Source organism: Larus michahellis, chromosome 2 (genome assembly GCF_964199755.1).
Source record: "Larus michahellis chromosome 2, bLarMic1.1, whole genome shotgun sequence".
Classification (NCBI taxonomy): Eukaryota; Metazoa; Chordata; class Aves; order Charadriiformes; family Laridae; genus Larus; species Larus michahellis.
Genome location: NC_133897.1, coordinates 71,863,859 through 71,885,587, shown reverse-complemented (window position 1 = coordinate 71,885,587; position 21,729 = coordinate 71,863,859). Strand labels below are relative to the sequence as shown.

Sequence of the window (21,729 nt, the reverse complement as noted above, 5' to 3'; positions counted from 1 at the left end):
ACCGGTGCCATCTGCGAGAGGGCACCGGGGAGCGGGGGAGTCTCCGCCTCCACCGGCCCGGGCCCGGGCTCGCCCCCACAGGCGACTTCTCGCCGCCGGCCCGCCCGGACAGCTCTTCTCGCCGCGGTCGCCGCCTGAGCCATAAAACCAACCGCCGCCGGCTACGGTGTGTTTTGCCACGTGCCGGAGGCGGAAGTCAGACGCCGCCTGTAGCGGAAGTGAGACGCCTGCTCAGCGATGGCATTCTAGTAGCAGCGGCGGCCGCTCCTTTCTCTCCCCCTCCCCACCCCGCCTCATCCGTCGTCGGGACCGGGTGGCGCGGCCATGGCCAGGGGCCAGACGGCGGCGGTCACGGCCGTGAGCGGCGGGAGACAGGCGCTGCTGCTGCTGCGGCCGCGCGGGGCCGAGGGCTCCCTCTCGCCCGCTGCCGCCGGCTCCTCACGTGACCGTCGCCCGCCCCTCGCCCCCGCCCGCCGCTGCCTCGGCGACTGGCAGCGCCCGGCCGCGCCGCCGGGCCCCCGGGCGGCCGTTACGGCCGTTAACGGCAGGGCGGGGTGGTGGAGAAGGCGGGTCGGCGGGACCGGCCGGGAGAACCGGCGGCGCTGCGGGGAGCGGGGTGAGAACTGGCAGGGGGAGGGTGGCGCCGAGGGAAGCGGGGGGGGGATGAGGGGGGAGAGCGGGGGTGGTGTCACCTCACCCGGCCCGGTCACCTCAGCCGTCACCTCACCTGCCCCCGGGAGTCCCGTGACGTGGGGAGACAGGGACCTGCAAGGGGTGCGCTGCTCTCCGCAGCCGGCTTGGGAACTGTCCGTAGGGGCAAGTATTACGACTGGGTTCCCCCTCCCCGAAGACTTAAATTGGTTAGTCTTTATTGATCTTTAAGTAAGACAGCTAAGGTGTAGTCGTATTTTCTGCCTACCCAAGTGTTTTAAAATACAACGTCTTTGAGGACAGATAGTTCTGCCTTCTGACAACTTACTTCATGTTCCATCTTGCGTTCATTCTGTCAACTAGTTTATGCACTGGTGTTAAATTTCCCTGAACGCATGATTTCTGTAATACTGATATTTGGGGAATGTGTTAGTAATTCTTAGACACTAAACAGTTCAGTGTCTACAGGGCAACCAATGAAGATTTACTTCTTTAACAAAGAATGGAAAGAGTCTGTGGATTTAGTCCTCAAAGCTATGAAGTGCTCGCAGCTTCCACATTTTACACTGGTAACAGTAGAGGAACAATGTTAAGACCCTGACATTTGGCGGGATTTTTCTAGGACAGGATATTCTTGGAGAGCGTCTCAGAAGTGCAGCAGTGGCATTGTATTCTATTTTAAAGCTCTTGCATGTAGAACTTGTTAGATACCTTTTTCGTTTCGAGCAAGCTGCAATAATCTTGATGCACCGTGTAGTATTTTGTCATAAAGGAAAAATACTTGGGGTAGCAAGGAAACTTCTGGAAAGCAAACATGTTGATTAAATATTTTTTCTTAAAAATAAGTTACTTAAAAATAACTTAAACTTTTTTTATTTTTTTTTCAGATGTAAGCACCTCTGTGTCATCATCTTTACAAAGCAAAGAGAATATTTCCTTATTGGGAAATAGGAGACTTTTTTTTGACACTCATGCGCTGGTATGCCTCTTGGAAGAAAATGGTAAATTGTTAGAAATGGGTAGCTATTTTTAATGTCATTTCATGAGTGATTTTTTTAATTTATAAAGTTTGTTACTGCTTCTTGTGATGTGATGCGATGACATGTGATGATAGCTTCAGTTTTACAGTTTTTATTTTTTTTAATATACTGGGTAAGAACATATAAGTTTCTTCTATTTCCAAAAGGAAACGGTAAGCTTATATAACTTTGATTAGAATAATCTATTATTTTATTGGTAATTAAAAATGGTAAAGAGAAATTAAATTCTAAGAATTGAAAGTAAAAATCAGTTTCAGGGTAGTGGTTTAAAATTTATTAATGGACTTCCTACATATTTAGCATGTAGCACCTTGAGTATGCAACAATGTATTATAATAGAACTGAATATGGACTACTATGTAAAATGCAGGGGTTAGGTTATAACATAGAATACTATATAATATATGGCTGCTTTTATGCTGGAACATAGACAAGGGAATAGATTATTTTGGATTCATCCTGACTAATGTTGCTGAGGTGGGGAAGGTGCCTTAAGGTGAAGTTCAGTGCAGCTGACTTGATTTCTGACAGCTCTCCGTCCCTGAAGAGGAGAGGTCCCAGTCCCTTTTCTGTGCCATGTGGCTTCATTTCTTTCCATGTGCCAACATAATTCTCAGAAAAAACTGCAGCTCTTTTGCTTGATTGGTATTCTGAGACACCAGTTTAATGATCTCACAGAGCAGTTGCATGAGCACCAAGACACATACAAACTGGCTGGAGGAGTGGTAAGAGAGAGAGGGAAGGGCTATCTTTTCCTTTTGGTGGTGACACACTATGATATCAGCTCAGCTGTTGAAAGCAGCTCACTCTCGGACCACATATGTGCTTTCTAACGCTTTATTACTAGTTAGTTTGAAACAATCATGCTTTTGCAAGTGTTTCTTTTCATAATGGTGAAGTCTTATTCATGACAACCTCCTGAAAGGAGGTTGTAGAGAGATGGGGGCTGACCTCTTCTCCCTGGTGACAAGTGATAGGACGAGAGGAAATGGGTTCAAATTACGTCAGGGGAGGTTTAGATTGGATATTAGGAAACATTTTTTCACTGAAAGGGTTATTAAACATTGGAATAGGCTGCCCAGGGAGGTGGTGGATTCACCATCCCTGGAGGTGTTTAAAAAAAGGGTGGATGGGGCACTTAGGGACATGGTTTAGAAGTGGCTTTTGTCAGGGTAGGTTAAAGGTTGGACTTGATCTTAAAGGTCCCTTCCAACCTCAGCGATTCTATGACATTTTTAATCCTACATTTTGAAAGTGGAAAAGTTAAGATTATTTCTTCTTAGGGACAATATTTTACAATAATTCTCAATATATTCAGTTAAAAAGGTTTCTAATGGGGACTCAGAGGCTGGTAGGCCTAAAATCAGAGCAGTTAGCTCTGTTCTCAGTTGCTGAATTTTGCACAGCCTCAGTGGTTCTGAAGATTTATAGTATACTGAAAGTGGGTATCTGCTTTTCAGGGTCAGAATTCTTGCTTCTAGAAATACCCACATGTGAGAGATGATATTCCATAATACTTCTAGAAAATTTCCAACATTTATGCCGCTGATTTTGTAGTAGTGCTGTACTACAGAAGCAGCTATACTGTGTCACAGACATGATTTTGTGGTGGAGGAACTTGAATGTATGACTGGTTTTGTTCTTTTCTTAGTTCTGGGTGAAGAGGAGTATATTTTATTATCTTTAATAACTGACATTTGTTTTAACTTGGTGCTGAGTATTAGCAAGTGGCATTTCTGTGAACTGTCCAAATTTAGCACTCTCTCTAAATGGTGTTGCATTTTGTTTTCCCTAGGGTTCACTACTCAGCAGTCGGAGGTCATTGTATCTGCATTAGTGAAAATTATGAACACCAACCTGGATATGATTTACAAGGACATGGTCACCAAAGTACAGCAGGTTAGCTCAAAGACGATGGTGGGGTTGAAGTAAATCAAAACCTAGTATGCCTGCTAATGAAATATATATTGCTATTTATTACTGTTAGACACTGTACTTTAAGTTTGAAGGCGAAGAACAAACATCCCTGTGTATCTATTGGCTAGTGAATTTTGTCTTGAGCTTATTAAATATGTATCAAAGTGTTGTGGTGGACCTTGAGATTTAGGTACCATGAGCTAGTATGCAGACCACAGGTAAATTTTTTGGTTTCATCCTTATTTTAGCATGAAATAGAATTACTGAGAAGGCTTTTAGACAGACATAGGAGGTATTCAGTGCACGGATTTGAATAGCTACAGCTCCTACGTGTATTCTTTTGTAGTCTTGTAACAAGGAAGTACAGATTCCCTCAGTGATTTACCACCCTGTTATGTGATACTTTTTTATTTGTCTGTCTGTGTCACAATTACACTTAATTAGATTAGAGTTGAGCTGAATTTCTCTTTTTATATAATATTTTTAGGGCATGATTGGTGTAGTTGTATACACTGGTAACATACAGCAACATGTATAGTTTGGATGCTGATGTCTGTCTCCTTTTCCTTTGGTGCATACATTGTTCATGGTATCCTCTAAACCTATCCACTGTATAAATCCTTGTGCGAGGAAGTGAAGGAAACTGGCTTGGAAATAGACTGATAATGCTGAGTATCTACAGAGATCCTTCCTGACTACCAGGAAACTGCGTACAACTGAACTGGATTGTTAGCTTTGTCTTGTGAGGGAATGATTGTTTTAATGAATAATTGTGTCTGGAGGCAAGGCTTCTTGTTCTGATACTGACTGAATTTTTCGAGGCCCTTTGTCAGTTATACAAAAGTAGATCCGTGTAAGGAATTGGACGTGACAGTGTTGAATGTTGCCACATCGAGCTCTTAGGCATCTAGCTCCCGAAATTAAACTGAAATTCAGAGTAAGACATGATCCAGTGCATGTGGAACTTAAGTGTCTTTGAATTGGATTCACAATACCTGGTATGCTGGAATTCCCTGACACATAAGCTAGTCAAGTAGACAATGCTGACAAGAAGCATAGCTGAAGTACAACCTCTTGGGCTGCTCAGTGAGGCTGGGTTTCACGGCTTCAAGTCACCTTCTGAACACAATAAAGCTTTGTTGTGGTTTTGGACAGATTGGCCAATCAGAATGACAGATGGCCCCTCACCCCCCCACTCTCTCCAAAGAGAGGAGAGGAAGAGATAAAGGGATTTATGAGTTTAGAAAAAGAACTAAACTACCTTAATGAAAATAGCAATAAACAAGGAAATAAAAAATAATAATAATAGTATACAATATATACAAAACCATATCCAGCTCCCACAATGACAACTGTGTCACCAGCAGGCACAGGGAAAGTCCCAGACTGCAGTTAGTGACAGACAGGAGCAGGCTTCCAGATCTGGAGTCAGGAATGCTCGGATTGGGATCAAAAGCAGACGAACAGACAGGGTCCTCCTCGGACGTTGGCCATTGAAGAAAAAGATTTGACCTCTTGATCACTTAGCCAGCTTTCTTCATTTAGCTCAGATACATACCTTCTCTCCCTAATGCCTGTGCTAGCTTAAGAATTTGAAGACTTGAAAGAAACTATATCTTAGGCTATTAATTGAATTATTCTGTTAACACTGCTAATTTTGTCAAACTTTACCAATGCTTCAGCTTAACTTGTTTATTCTGTCACTGTCACTTAATTTATCTTGATTTCTGAAACTCAGATAATCAATCTGAAATCTCTGAATTAAAAATTTCAGGGTACCAAAATAGCCTATCATTTTTTGGCAAGATGAGAAAAAGCATTATAGTTATGATATGTTCTGAGGTTTTTCTTCCCTCTTTTAAAGGAAATTGCACTTCAGCAAGTAATGTCCCATATTGGTGGCGTGAAAAAGGACATGATTATTTTGGAAAAAAGTGAATTTTCAGCACTTCGTTCAGAAAATGAGGTAAAAATCACTGTCTTGGAAAGTGCTATTCTAGGACTTCCTTATTATTTTTTTTTCTAATGATGTAAAAAGGTGTCTTGTACCCAAGGGGTTGGCTCTGGGGCCAGTATGGTTTAACACCTTTATTAATGACTTGTTGATGGGGCAGAGTTCAGCCTCAGCAAGCCTGCAAATGATACAAAGCTGGGAGCAGTGGCTGATGCACCTGGCAGTTGAGCTGCCATTCAGAAGCTGGGAAAATGAGATGATAGGAATCTCATGAAGTTGAACAAATGGAAGTGCCAAGTCCTGCCCCTGGGGAGGAATAACCCCATGCACCAGCACAGGCTGGGGCTGAACAGCTGGAAAGCAGCTTTGCAGAAGAGACCCTGAGGGTTCTGGTGGACCCCAAGTTGACCATGAGCCAGCAATGAGCCTATGTGGCAAAGAAGGCCGACAGCCTCATGGGCTCTGTTAGGAGGGCTTGCCAGTGGGTCAAGGGAGGTGATCCTTCCCCTCTGACTGGCACTGGTGATACTTCATCTGGCATGCTGAGTCCAGTTTTGGGCTCCCCAAGGGAGATGTGGACATGTTGGATCAGTAAGGGACTGGAGCATCTGATGTATGAGGAAAGACTGCAAGAGCTGGGACTGTTTAGCCTGGAGAAGAGAAGGCTCAGCGAGGATCTCATCAATATACAAATGTTTGAAGGGAGGGCGTGAAGAAGACAGAGACAAGCTCTTTCCGGTGTTGTCCTGTGACAGAACAATAGGTAATTGTCACGGACCCCAATGTGGGAAATTCTATTTAAACATAAGAAAACCCTTTTTACTGTAAGAGTGGTAGAACACGGAAGTAGGATACCCAGAGAGGCTGGGGAATCCCTATCCTGGAAATATTCAAAACCCAACTGGAAATGGTCCTGAGCAACCCGTTCTAGTTGCCCGTGCTTTGAGCAGGGAATTTGACTGAATGGTCTCTAGAGACTCTAGAGTTAATAGAAGATGCTACAGCTATGCCTATTTCATGTATCTTTCGAAAGAGATAAAGTAATAGAATAATTTGAGTTAGAAAGGATCCCATGAGGACATTAGCTAGTTGCAGGCTGCAGTATGATTGCCATTTAGCCATCTCTTCTTGAAGCTGAACAAGCCCAGCTGTCTCTCCTCCTCACCCCAAACCCCCAACATAGTGTGCTCCTGCCCCCCATCATCTTCATGGTCCTCCACTGGACTCGCTCCAGTATGGCAATATCTGTCTTTCACCGGGGAGCCTAAAGCTGGACACAGCACTCACAAGTGCTGAATATGGAGAAATAATCCCTTCCCTTGGTTTGCTGGGTTTACTGCTGCTCATACCATCCTGTGCATTTGGCCACCTTTACTGCTGTGGGACGTTGCGAGCTTTGGTCTTGTGCCGCTTGGAAATGCGCAGCACTGAGTAAATGTGCGTGTGTATACACATGCACGTATTTGTACACACACTGAGGACATAGAGTTAAACCATCCTCATTTTGCCTTGCTTTTCACATTATGGATTGTAGTCATTTTTATTGATCATGCAAATTCATTAGTATTTCCAAATTATGGTGGGTTTTATATACAGTAATAAAATGTACAATTTTTTTCTGCTCTCCCAGAAAATAAAACTTGAACTCCAGCAGATAAAGAAGCAAGTCCTGGTAAGATACCATACTAATGTAATTAAGAATTAACACCTGTCTGCTTTAAGTAAAAAGTAATTGTTTCTTTCAAGATTTTATTTTAAAAGCTGTGCTTAATTACTGTGATATAGGATACTGAAATTGCAGTTGATGGTACAGTGTGGGCTGCAGCAAAAACAATTTCATGCATACTTTGTTTATGGTGACAGAGAACTGTGAACGGTATAAGAGGTGAAGAAAAATGTAACCGAAGATTATTTTTTTTTTTTTTTTTTTTTATTTACTTACTTGTCCTTAGATTCAGAAAGCGGCTAACTGCCATGTCATGGTTAAGGCTGAGTGAAGTTCTGCATTTAGGCCTGCCAGTTACATGTAAAAATGCAACATACATTTAAAATTACAGCACTTTCTAATTGTTTTGGAGTGTTTTTGTTGGGAGGTTTTTTGGTTGGGTTTGTGGGGGGGGGGTTTGTTTTGGTTGGGTTTTTTTGTGTCTAAAGACATATCTGTTAGCTGTCTGGAATTTAAAATAGCCTTTAAACAGCTTCTTTAGGCCACTACGTTTGGGACCATTATGTTTGGTCCCATTTGCTTGGAAGCAGATGACCTTTGCAAGAAAACAGACTTTGGAGAAAACTTACTCTGTTAATTATCATACAGAGTATTATTCTTATCAGGTTGACGCATCAGTGCTGTGTTTCTGTTCTTTATGGTTTGCCTGTCTTAAAAAGCAGTCCAAACACCCTTCTACCATCAAAAAGAAGATCATTTCAAAATGAATTATTTCAATGGTGTGGAGTCATACACAGCCTTTACACAGAAACAAACATTCTTGCAAGATTGATTAAGATTGGAAACTGGAAAATGTTAGCTGTTCTTAGGGGGTAAAGTCATCTGACTTGAGAGTAGTTAATGTTTCCTGCTGTGGTGTCTGTCTTAGCGGGAAGGATGGAACATTTTTCTTGCTCTAGGATTTGTCCATGAAACTGGCAGGCTATCAGACTTGTTGAACTAGCTGGCAACGTGGTCAAACTCAGCCTACTGCCTCCTTGCCATTTCTTTCCTATTCACTTCAATTTCTTCTTGCACTATCATTTCCAAAACGAGAACATAAATTTCTAAAGGCTAATCCTGCATGTTTTATATTGTGTTATGAAATGCTTAGTGCATCTGGCTTTTCAGAATACCATTTTAAAATACATTCAGAATCTAATTTTTGAATTGTAACTTATTCTATGGTTTCAGTTGCATATAAATGAGTTAGTGTAATCCATTGGTAGAGCATCAAGGATCTGAATCATCTCTCATAAAAGCTAGTTTTCTTTAAGTTTTACTTTTAACTGTAAATGTAAAATAACTTGCCCTTGTGAGAATTACATTTGCTCATACTTGTTCCTCTAAAAGACAAGACATGATGTTGTAAAAGTTGAAGAAAAAATTATTTCTAACTTTTTGATTCATTAAAGTTTAATGTATTGTGTTGTAATGACATCTAACTATAAAACAGTTAAAAAATTCAAACTTGAAAATTGAGTCTAATTATTAGTCATACTAACTTAATGGACTCTTGACTAGTTGACATTGGCCTGCTTACTTGTTTTTAATAGTAGAATCTCCCAGAACATCAGCAATCTTTTGCTTCTCCCACACATTCATCTGATCAGCAGTTTGCCTCGTGACAAACTGTCAGCTGGCTGGAATTCCTGCCAGGAGGTTGCATTAAAATGGCAGCCGTCACCGAGAAAAGCAGGAATTGCTTACAGCTATTGATGAAGTAAAATGCAAGTGTACAATTTATGGTAGCTTAAAAAAGTTAGATGTTTAAAAATATAATGAATGTTTCCTGACTGCTTCTGAAATGTCTGTAGCCTTTTCTGAAAGCCCTAGATGTAGTCTTTAGAAACAGATTTTCTTTTACATTGGAAGATGAGAAACTGCTTTTAAAGTTATGTTGAGCATCAAGATTGCTTCATGGAGGAACTCCAACCTAAATGCGTACCTAGGCATGGATTTCTAGAAATCAGAAAGAGTTAGGGCATATGTGAAACATTCCCAGCATTTATAGAAGGATGTGCTCTCAATTAACTGCTGTTCTAAGTGTTCTGGTTTTAAAATCAATTGTTAGTTTTTGATTCTAGGATCCAATTCATACTATAGAACATGAGTATTTCCCATGGGAAGAATAGGAATACTTATACTTTTGAAAATTATGTACATTAGTTGGAGAGAAGCTTGATTCCTGACATATGTAAAGACAGGTGCAATATATTTGTCTAATTTTTTCTGCTTATGATTAAACAGAAAATCTTGCTTGCTGCTTTATCAATTTTTTCCCATTAGGATGAAATTACCAAAGTTCGTGCAGATAACAAGTTAAACCTAAACCTAGAGAAGAGCAGAGTAAAAGAATTGGTAAGTTTTGGTTACTTTCTTCTAGAAATATCTAAACAGTGAGTAATCTCCAAATTTGATTAAGAGCATCTTACCCAAAGAGCATTTTTATACTAATCTGTAGTATCATTCAATTTCAAGGTGATATTAATCCAAATTACTCATCCTTATGCTGCTGTAGTATAAGGTGCCGTATTTGGTTTGGTATGTTGGTCTATGTTGATATTGTTTTAATATGAGGATTAACACATCACACTTAAAATATTAGATATTTAATCTAAATATGCTGACTAGCTGCCTAGAGGTTTCCTATGTTATTGGTATATCTCTTTCTCTGTTTTCACACTTAATTAAGTTTTACACATCTCATTACATTTATCATCACTGAAGATATTTCATTTCCCTATAGCTAGAGAATTTATAGCATGGATAGTTTATCAGGAAGTACCTATTGTGAAAATAGTTGTAACTTATGGTTGGCTTTTTTTGTTGTAACCAATACTGGTTCACATTGTTTTGATCTTTGAAATATCTGGTAGAACTGAATTGATATGATCTTAAATTAGAATAATGTAGATGAAGAATTAAAGATCAAGTTTTTGCATTATATGTGATCTCTGTCAATGCTGTCTATTGTGCTGAACACTATGTTATTTTGACTGCCTCTGTGCTTGTCAGCTTTCTCTTAAAGTTGACTAACTTTCTAGTCTGTTGTGCAACTGTAATTTCGTTTCTATGAAAACTGCTCTTTTCTTTTTTATTCCCCCTATGTTGTGGTTTTGGCCAAATTGGCCAATGGCCAGCAACAGATGCTCCCTCCCAACCTCTCGTACATGGAGAGGAGGAGGAGAGATAAAGAGATTTATGAGTTTAGAAGAAACTAAACTAATGAAATATTAATAATAAAATAAAATGGAAATAATGAAATAGATACAGTGTATACAAAACCATATTAAGCTCCCAGGATGATGTCACAGGCATCCGGGGATGTCTGGGGAAGTCCCAGAGTGGACTCAGCGATGGGTGAGAGCCAGGTTTCAGAGTTGGAGTCAGGAACACACCGATGGGGATCAAAGGCAGATGAACAGACAGGGTCCTCCTTAGACATCAGCCACTGAAGGAAGAGAGCTGACCCTTTGATCCCTCAGCTTTTATACTGAGCAGGGGGCAGATGGGTTGGAATACCCCTGTTGGTCAGTTTTGGGTCACCTGTCCTGTCCGCTCCTCCCTGCAGGTGTGACCCCTCTACGCTTTTCCATTTCCGACCCTCCAACAGGGCAAATAATGAAATTAGCTGACCTTGGTCGCTATAGCAACAAGTATAAGCAAGAGCCTCTCTGCATACCACTCCTTGGTAGTACAAACTGTCTTATCACTCTGAAAACGAACCATTTTAGACACAACATGCTGTTAATTTCAGAGAGTTAGAATACGCCTAGCTAAGAAATAAAATTACTGAACAGAAAGTTGGTTCTGTTTTACCTCAAACCAGGACACCTTACTCCCCTACTTTAAGTGTCATCTCTGCCATGCATGAACAGAAAAGGAAAAAGGCAGGTGAATGGGGAACAGGTTGTAGGATACATGCTGAGTTGGGGGTGAGGCGTAGTCCAGTATTTTCTATAGTAGGCAGAGCATCACTATTATATTTACTTCAGTTGTAAGGTGACTTAGGACTGAATATCTAGCTTTCTGAGAATAAAACTCATGATAATTGAAGGTTATTGTGCCTTCTTACTGTTAGTATTCAGAAGAGAAATGTCCTAAGTTTAAATTAACTTGAAGCACCAAGTAAAATGTTCTTATTTTTCAGTTTTGCTTGGAGTAAGTACTGAAGGAGAATTTTTTAATTTGTCAACACTGTGGGCAGTCTTTAATTGTTCAACCTCTAAATGCTTTATCTTTGCATTAGTTCATTCTGCTTTACATTTCTTGGATAATTGTACGCTGCTTAATGCACATCTGTTTATGCCGTGATTTATATCTGCGATGATACAGATGTGATTTAAAAACTCAAAGTACAGTACAAAATTCCATATATATTCATGTGTTCATGCATCACAGTGCCTTTAAGCTTGCTGTTAAAAATGTCAAGATGCATATGGCAAAACTGAATTTTCTCTATACTGTAAAAAACATGGACTTAAGGGGAAATCTCCCTGTTGAATTTCAGTGCGGGGATTTAAACTGGTCTTTCCTTCTTTTTTTTTTTTTAATGCACTGGTTTTTATTACAGATATGTAGTGATGCCTTGCAGTAAGAGGGTATATTTCACTGTCTTAAACTGAAGTTTAAAATCCTTGAGTCCGACCTAGAAAGTCTAGCCATAAAGCAAAAATTTAACAAATACAAACATCAAGAAGCAAGCTTGTAAAATAGAATTTTTCAGAAAATGCGTATTTGGCTAACAGCATCTGTTTGAAGTAAAACAGATTAACTATTTCAGTCAGTTGTTTATTTTAAATGTCATGGTTCTTTTGGTAGTGATGATCAGTTTATTAATGCGAGGTCCAAATTCTTAAATGAAATTTCACCTTAAACATAATTTGAATTAGATTATTTTATAAATATTCTGCCATCTTGCCACTTTCAACAATGTATATTTATGTAAAACTTCTGAATTTCTGTTTTTGACCCTCTCCTCGTTTTGCAGAATCCAGTGACTGTTTCCTTAATTGTAGACATGCTGTAGTTTGTCTGTATGTTGTTTTCCACATTTGTAGCAGCCTGCTATCTCTTAACTTCATCTTTATATCAGTCAAAAGTCCAAATAGAGCTCTAGATCTTTGAGGGTTTTTCAATGCTGAGGCATGTATGTAAATTAATTTGAGTTTAATATTAAAGGGGAGTAAGCTTCCAGAGTGGAGGAAGAATAAAGGAACTTTCCACATGGGAATGTCAAGAGATGAGGTTATTGCTGTGCAAGTGAGGATTCTGAGATGGGTGCCTGAAGACCTTAGTACTCTGCAGTATAGACTGGCAGTTTAGCAGCTGTCTATCAATAATTGAATTGCTCCAGTAGTGGGACAGGAACCATTATAGATGGCAAGGTAAATCATGCCTGTTCATGAGTCAGAAAGGTAACGTGCCTTAAAGTTACGCTACTTTCATTTGGATTTAAGTTTCCTTGAACCCAAATACTATAACTTAAAAATAAGCCACAACTTCTGATGTTCCACAACTACAAATGTTCTATATTTAGCAAATGCATCATGAAATGATGGTCGGAACAATACAAATGGTGAGCAACTGTTGCAGAGTTACTGTTTGGAATCATAGGTCTTTGTTTTTCAGAAGTGCAAATCTGCCAACCTTTCTTTCAGCGGCTTATTAATACATACAGTTTTTGCAGAAGATGAGTGGACTTGTGCTTTACAGTTGTGAGGTGTGCATGAATGCCTGTCTAAAATTGTGCTTTTCCTAAGGACAATTAACCTACAATACTGTCTCCGAAGTGTTGTCTTGTGATCTTGTCCAGATGCAGTATTCTACAGAATTGGAAACAAAGAAGTATGCTTTTAAGTGTAAGTTTAATGACAATATCATGTTTATCACTTTTTTCTTTCTTTTTTTTCCACCCTTCTAGTACTCACTTAATGAAAGAAAACTACTTGAAATGAGGACAGAAATAGTGGAGTTGGTAAGAACTTGGTAGCTTATTACTACACAGTAAATCTTTTTGTACTTGTGTTATAGACCCGGTATTCTTTTGGAGTTGTTCATGTCTTTAGGCACTTAATGTGCAAAATGTCATTGTGCTTTATTTCCCTGTGTATTTTCATATTGGTACAGATAACTGAAGTAAAAAAGCTTTCATATATATTATTAGACCCTCTGTGTGTATACATGAAATGGTCAGTTTTGAAACTTGATGCACATAGTATTTTCTCTAGATTGGAATTCTACTTTTAATGTTAGTTTGTGAAATTAATTTTTATTTCCCCCCACCCCGTGTTCAGTGAGACTGAAACACATCACTAGATTCATTTGGTTAATTTTAGAGGAGGTTTTTAACAAGCACTTCCTCTTCCTTTTGTTTCCTTTCTGTAGTATAGGGAATTATCCCTAGGAAAATGTGTAGCACTAAATCATCAACTGATTCACAATGTTTCAGTAGTGCTGATTTGAAAATATCAGCAGCTGTTATTCTCAGTTTACAATTTTGATCTTTCAGTCTTTTCTGAGTAATAATTCTATCCCCTTTTTTTACAGAAGTCCTGTCTTCTGTCATAATCAGATTCTGAATTTGTCTGTAGCTGGTTTGGTGGTAGAATTCGTTACAAGATGAAGACATGCTTTTTTTTTACATCAGAAGACCAATTGTCAGTTTTTCTAATGATCCATAAATCTTTATGCTCCGGTGTGTTTTTGTCACAAGAGGCTCTTCCTGGACTTCTCAATAGCTCTCATAATTGAGCAGTGACTGTAAAGTCAGTGGGCGAAACGACAGATTGAAGTTAATGTTTATGCTGCTAGATTGAGATAAGGCATCCAGTTCTGCTACTTCGTAGGTTATGTGTTAAAGAACATGTAAGCGTATAAATTTCCCGAGTTCGCCAAATTATCGAGTTCTTTGGATACCTGCTAGGAAGGAACTTGTTCGCTTTGAATGCAAATTAACATACATTTAAGGAGGAAACAAAAATACAACTTGAAGGGATGGGTTACATTTCTAAATAAACTAGAAACTGTTCAAATATCATAATTTTGTTGCATTCTTTTTTAGCATGCGCAACAAGATCGAGCTTTGACCCAAACAGACAGGAAAATAGACACAGAAGTTGCAGATCTGAAAACAATGCTCGAATCGCACAAGCTTGATAATATTAAGTACTTAGCAGGTAAGGAGTCTGATGGCTGCCTCTGTTGAAACTGTTAAATATTGTTAAGTGTTTGGCAAACTCTTGGTTGTCTGTATTCATAAAGGCCCTGATTAAAAAAAAAAATACTTGAAATAGTCTCAGTCAAGGGTAGCACTCGTATTTGTGTACTTAACCCAGACAGAGTTTCCTATGATTCGCAACTTTATTTTGCATGAGCTATGGCTGTATGACTTCTTGGTTTTTTCCTCTGCTTTATACTGTAATAATAATGTGTATGAGAAATCTAAAAGACTGCCTGTTAACAAGGGCCACAAAGTTCTTCTATGGCTGATTTAATCAATAAAAGCAGTCTGCTACATGCATTTCTAGGATTTCTTCATCTGTCTCGTGGACATCTATATGCAAAATGGAACAGTTCAGTTTTTCTGAGTGTTCAGTGCCACATACTCCTCTTTAAACTTTCATTTTTCAGGCACGTGCATTAGAAAAATACTGTATGTGCGTGTGCCTGCATTATTGCCCCGGGTAACTTACATTTTGGCGTTTTTCTACTGATTGTGCAGTGCTATTAAATGAGCAGGTTTGCAGTAGAAAATTATTCTTCCGAATTAGATTTTCTGATTATTCTTTCACAATGGATTTTGTCACAAGTACAATCACATCTATTCATAGTACTGTACTTCAGGCATATCCTTTAGAGAGAGCCATTACTGGAAAATAAAAGGCCATTTATTAAAATGAGAGGAAATTCTTTTCCCCACCATCCCTACTCAAAAACATGTTGAACTCTGCATAGGGAAAAAAAAAATTTAAAATAATTTGCATTGTGTTTGAAGTGCTCCTGTTGCAAACAATGGCAAAAATCTTTTGTGTGTATCTAGGAACCAAAAGTTGATTTCATTTACATATAGATTTAAAAAATTGCAAACTGATAAGCGTCATAAAAGATAGCTTTCATTTATTTGTTTGCTGAATACTTGACTGTGATTTAATAATGTTGTTATTCATTTCCTCACTTAACAACTGTAACTTGCCATATTGATCTTTCTTGGAATGGTAAGCATCTAAGGGTTTCTTTCAGCCTTGTGATAGTTTTCCAGCCCAGTCTCCCTGCATTCTTTTTTTCCTTCCTTCTTAGTTGTCATTTTTGTGCCCCTCCACCTTGAAATTGTTTGTTGTTAAATAAAAACTGAATTTTCTTACATGGGGAAGGGGTGGTGGTTATACTTCTAGTATTGTAGTAAGATGTGTACATAGCTTTCTGAAGAAATGTTCTGAGAGCTAATGATTTATTGTCTCCATTTTCCTCCCCATTTTTATTTTCTTTCAGGTTCAGTATTTACATGCCTTACTGTAGCGCTGGGATTTTACCGTTTATGGATATAAGAAAACATCAATTTAAAGGGACTTCCACTCTCTTGGTTTCTGAAAAAAAGAAGTTTTATCTTTGCCTGGACTCTAACCAAGTCTTGACTGTTTTATTTATATTTTTTTTTGTAAAGCAGACTGGATTGAGAATGTAACCAAAGATGTGCCTAGAAACCAACTGTACACATACCGTGCATATTCTGAAATTTACCTCTGATGAAAGAATGGTATATGCATTTCTGCCTTTCCCTCCATTCTGAACTGCAGTACACCGTGCTGCTACAAAGTGTTGCATGAGCAAAGACTGGCATTCGTACCAATGGTATGGGGCTGCATGCTGTGGAGAAGAACCTATGGAATTATGTCCTGTTGCCTATTCAGGCACGTATGCCGGAGTCAGTTGCACATATCAGACTGAAGCCTTGATTATTAATGTAAAACTGAAACTACACATTTTTGTGGCTTGGAGGCACTCTTGTATAAGTAGAATTTGTGTTAACTGAATCATGCTTACTTCCCTCCTTCTAACACTTGTTCATACAGTTACTATGATCAAATATTTGTTTTGCTATTTTTATAACATTATAGGTATCAGCTTGTTTTCCAGATGGCCGTCCAATCAGTCATTTTTCATGAAAGTACTGTGTAATGATAGCAGTGTTTGCTGCTAGTTTTGTTTGTAGTATATTTCTAGAGGTTTTTGTGACTAACTTGCCTTTGGTACACGTAAGTATCTGATACTCATTCCATATGCTAATTGTTAACTTTTACCACTGTAACTGGAAGTTTGAAATGCAGTAATATACACTAGTGTTAATTTACGCTAAGTGATATGAAGTGTCTCTGGTGCTGCCTTCTTGATGGAAGAGAATTGATGCTTCTAGAAAGGAAAGGGCTTTTAAATGGTGGTTATGAAGCAGCGTTGTAGGCGAGGGAACCGCAGTACTGACAGTCTTCTGGGTTTTTTGTTGTTTTACTTTAAAAAAAAAAAAAAAATCCTGTTGATTCTTCAAATGTGGAACTTTGATGGTGGTTATAACAATGAAAGCAGTAATGGAGACCTGCAAGGATGTTTAACCCAGTTCTGAGCAAGCCTGTGTGAACTAGTAAGGGCAGCTGAAAGCAATGAAGGCAGGCATCCAGCATATCCACATATCGGTCATTCTTCCACTGATGAAATAACTGCTTTAGTAGCAAAGCTGCCACCTGTGTTCCTTCAGTTGAGGGAAATTTCTCTTTCTTGCTTGATCTTAGGAGGAGAGAACAATCTATGCACTGGTAATAAATGCTGTTAGAGCACAATTACGGCTTTCCTTAATGAAAGTAAAGCTGTTTGGCTACTTTGTGCCTGTACTGTAATAACCATTTAACTTTTGGTGGTTGGGAGTGCCAACTTTGATCATGTGCAAGTGCGGAGGAAGAAATGGACGCCTGTAACAATGCTATACTGGCCTGAAATAAAGGATTTTCAATATTTCGTAGAAAATGCTGTTTTCTTTATAAATGCAACTTTTTAATTTGAATTTAATCTCTTTGAAGGCAAGTCACTGCTAATAGGACTTCTTTTAAGCTAAGAATTAGCAAAGTCAACAGCCCCCCTAACACAGTGAAGATGCAAGAACAGTCAGTAATGTAAATAAGACTATTATTGCAGACTAACTTAACATTAATGAAGCTATATTCAAGATCTTAACTTTTTTTGTTTGAAAAAAAATTATTATTTTTTTATACTAACTTACAGGACTTGACACTTTCTCAAATTAGGCGAGAAATAATTTAATGTTTGGAATGACTTCAGTGTTGATTCCTACCCTCTTTCCAGAACAGCTGATTCTATATATGTCCGTGTAATCAGTGCATCTTTGCCTGTATGCAAAAAAGCATCACATAAACAGTTATTTTAGTGACTGTTTAGAACTAATTTTAAATATAAGGTCTATCGTTCTAAAAATAGATACTATGCAATTAAACTTTTTTCAGGGCAGGTGGAAGGAGGAAATGAAAGATTAGAGAGCAGCATTGTCCTGGAATTAGTGAAGTGTCAGGCAAACCAGCACTTTAACTGGTGAGTGTTCTAAACGAGGAATAAAGTTAATGTGTCATTCAGGAGAAGGACACTATAAATGGAAAATAATTATTACTTCCTAGTCCGTGAAGTCTTCAAGTGTGGTGTAAAAGCTTGTTACTCCTATGTGCATAGATGCAAAATCTTCTCCGATTCCCTCTGATTTTAAAGATCAGATTAGCAATCTTTCTAACACAGTCTCATCGTATTGGCATTCCAAAAAGGTAGAAAATCCCTCCTTATATTTCCAAACACAAATTCTTTCAGAGGGAGATTTAAACTCAAAGAATGAGCCTTTGGGTAAGGTAAGAAGCAAATAAATCAGGATGTACTATTAAATATCTCTTGCAAAGCAACATTTGAGTGTCAAATGATCACTAAATTCATAAATAGGAGACCTAAGTTGGCAATTCTCCAGATTTTTTTCCTGTATCGTGCTGTATATTGTCTCTAATTTGAATCAGTAGCAATTCTAAATGTACAGAAATAATTTTCATATTTTGATTTTTAATTTGTAGAGCTCTTTCAAAAGATGCAAGTGAAAAATAAATGGGACTGTTTTACCATAAAACCACTTCAGCTGTGAAAATCTGCAGCAGCTCCCCCTTGATTCAGAAATGTATCTGGTCACTTCCGGCCCGGCAGGAAAAAAAGTATAAAAGAAAAAATTTAATCTAGAAATGTTAGATCTCTCGGGCTCTCTCTTTAAGTTAGTTTGCAAGAATAATGGATGCAGCTAAAGCTGAGCTCCATCCAGCTCTGATTTGCTTTTGGGAAGAGCCCATCTCTATTGAGGGCAGGTAAGAGTCGCAGTCTGCCTATGCTAACGCTAGTTGGGAGTTTTCCCTGTGAACTTGCACGTTCACGCAGCAAAGACAGGAGGTTTTTTAAGGGTTTGTTTCCTTTTGGGGAAGGAAATTGAGAATCCTTCCATTTGCTGGAAAACCTCAGTTGCTCCAAAAGCCTGTGTTTTGCAGCACGAATCGAGATCTGGAGTTCTTGCAAAACTGTATTTACTTGTAATGTTAGTGGGAGTATACTGAATTTAACTGCTTGTCTGTCTTGCTTTCCCTCTTATCTGTAAGGGAGCCGTCTCCTTTTCACTGGTATGTTATTACCTAAATTGTTTGCTTCGAGCATTTTATTACTGTTAAATCACATGCTGTCTAGCCCTTTCTCTATTGGAAGTGTTGATTGCATCGTTCATTTCCCAGAATGTTGTACAGTTGTACTTAAAACCATGAGCTGAGGAATGGAAACATATTTTTAATTTAGGTGCGAAATCCGCTTCAATTTTTCTAACCACACATGTTTTTGGTTTACTAGGATAAGTCTTATTCTAGTTGTGAATAGTCACTTAACTGACCTTTTCGTAAACGGTGAAATCCTAGCGCTGGGCAGCTGTTCACGGTTCCTATTGACTTTGGAGAAGGTGTGCTTTTACCTTCCAATATCTGGAGTCGTACGGCGTCAGTGGACTTTTCCTACTCTTGCTACCGTCTGTAGGCCTCACGCAGGAAAACTGGTGAGAGTTTTTGTGGGGGTTTTGTGTTGTGTTGTTTGGGTTTTTTTAATCAGCAAAGTAACTAAATTGCTGTGACTAGTTCCTTTGAACTACGGGTTGCAAGGTGTGAGCAAGACTTAGTTTTGCATCTCCCACGGAGTTTTCAGGAATCAAGTAAGCTGCCTTTATTATGATTTCTAAAATGATCAAAACTCTGCAAGACTGATCAATGTTTAACAGAACTGCTATGTGAAGTCTCTTTTCAAGAAATAAGTACACTGTAACATTGATGAGTTTTTTAAATGTTTTAATATATTTGGAAAAGTCGTATTTGGAAATTATTAGTTTGGCAATGGTGTTTTCTTTTTAATTATTTTTCCTTTACTTATATGTATCTTGGAATTTATAGGGCTTTTTGTTTGTAAGGTGAGGTGTTTTGCTGTTTACGTTTTTGGGGGGTTTGGATTTGTTGGTTTTTTTGTTTGGTTTGGTTTTTTTGGGTTTTCTTTTAGAGTAAAGCTTTCTGTATAAGCAATTCATTTTCTTCAGCCACTAAATAGAAGGTTAATTTAGAATAAAATTTGTGCCTGGAATATTGGGGATTGCTTTAATCATAAACAAATATGTACACTTTTGGAGACAGGGCCCACTAGGTCTTTGTTAGGAAAGCTTCCTTCGGTGTAAAACACACTTTTTTACCCTATTGCCAAACGTTTTAAAGCAGTGTTGTTGATTCTTTATTTTACACTTAAATTCTGTGTGAGAGCAATTGCATTTCATCCTTAACATGCGGTTTTGTAACTAGATAAAGATCACAGAGGAAAGATATCAGTGTTTGCATAGTGTTCCTCTGAAATCTGCCCATTCCAAGAAAGAAGATTCCTGTTTTCTTGGGCGGATGCCCAGCTGGTATCAAAAAGAAAGTACTGGAAATTAGTAAGAAAGTATTGCAGCAAATATCAGTCTTGGGCCAATGTTTATCCCCGTAGTGAGGGATGTCAATGTGTTGTAATGTTTCGAATACCCTTCCTCCCTCCGCTGTTCCGATATGCGCCCTGTCAAACTCTCAGAAGTTCATTATGTTCCCCATTGTATTCTGAAATTATATCAATCAGCTTGATTCCATGAATACTACTTGTGAATAGTCTCTTCTTCTTGCATAAGTAAAAATGTAGTGAAGGGAAAAAAGAAGGGTGGCGTGGTGTGTTTTTTTTCGTGTTGGGTTTTTTTCCCCCATGGGTAAGTGGCACATGTTCTGTGAGAATTTTAAACAGAACTAGATGGTACATTAATATAATAATGGCATCCTTATAGCAAAGTCATACTTGGTCAAATCAAGCTTGTATCCAGGGCTCTGGGGTGTGCTTCAGAACCGATAGGGTGAGTAATAGTTCTGTTGGCAGGCGTTGGGACAGGAAGCAGGGCAGGTTTCTCAGCACGAAGGGAAAACTCAGAGTTTAAAATGCTTATACTTTAATCTCCAGGCATGCTTTGGTCTTCCTCCATTGTTTGAAATCTTGTGGTCCTCTTATGTAGGACTATCAGCAATGCACGTTCTTCCGTGAATAGGCAGCTTTTCATTGTGATTCTGTGCAGAATAATTGTGTCACTCCAAGGATCTCTTTTCTTGTGGCAAAGGTGTACTAAGCATTATATATTTACAAAGTTCTCCCAGTGATGCAAGAAACAAATAAATACAAAGGCCACTTCAGAAGCTCCCTTTAAAGACTACTTACCACAACCAGATCCAGATAGTGGCTGGAGATTTTGATAATCTTTTATATCACGGCTTTCAAAAAAAGTCAATTCTAATGTCTCGTGATTTACATGCAGAGTACCCCTGTGTTCCTGAGATGCCAGCAAGGCCGAGGCACTAACCGCCGCCTTGGCTGAGCTACTGAACTGGTCACTGAGCTTTTAAGTTAAGACCAAATAAAGCTACAGGCATGAGCCTACACTAAAAAAATTAACCACTGGCGATGCACAGATGAGACTGAGCATGGCTAGTGGAGACGCTGAATGTGGGTTTTACATTTTTTCGTTCAGTATTTTTCTTTGATGTAGTTAGTTGCCTTGTGTCACGTGTTGTATTGCAGTGCCATTCATAACTACTGGGTTCTGGCAAGCTTCTTCTTAAGAAGCTGAAATTCTATGGAAGTTGAGGGGAGGGGAAGTGCAAAATAAAGCTTACAGTTCCAAAAGTACATAGGAAAAATATTGCAGAGATCTTAGTATTTTTGTTTCCTCTAAAAAGGAGCCTTGTTTAAAAATTCATCTTTTTTTAGAAACTTCGGAGTTGATTTTTTTTTTTTCATCCTCCTATCCACCTTCCAGGCTATGTGTTGCAGCATGCTCCTCTACG

At 38.9% G+C, this 21,729-nt stretch overlaps 1 protein-coding gene across 1 annotated transcript; it reads left to right on the top strand.

The window, feature by feature from the left end:
* The first annotated feature begins 203 nt into the window (after positions 1-203).
* On the top strand, positions 204-17,279 carry MCUR1 (mitochondrial calcium uniporter regulator 1). Its single transcript, XM_074575846.1, has 9 exons — positions 204-616; positions 1,539-1,652; positions 3,487-3,590; positions 5,473-5,574; positions 7,193-7,234; positions 9,557-9,628; positions 13,194-13,247; positions 14,334-14,448; positions 15,761-17,279. Exons 1-9 carry the CDS (start codon positions 325-327, stop codon positions 15,814-15,816), a joined length of 951 nt encoding a protein of 316 aa, XP_074431947.1. The 5' UTR covers positions 204-324; the 3' UTR covers positions 15,817-17,279.
* Positions 17,280-21,729: the final 4,450 nt, after the last annotated feature.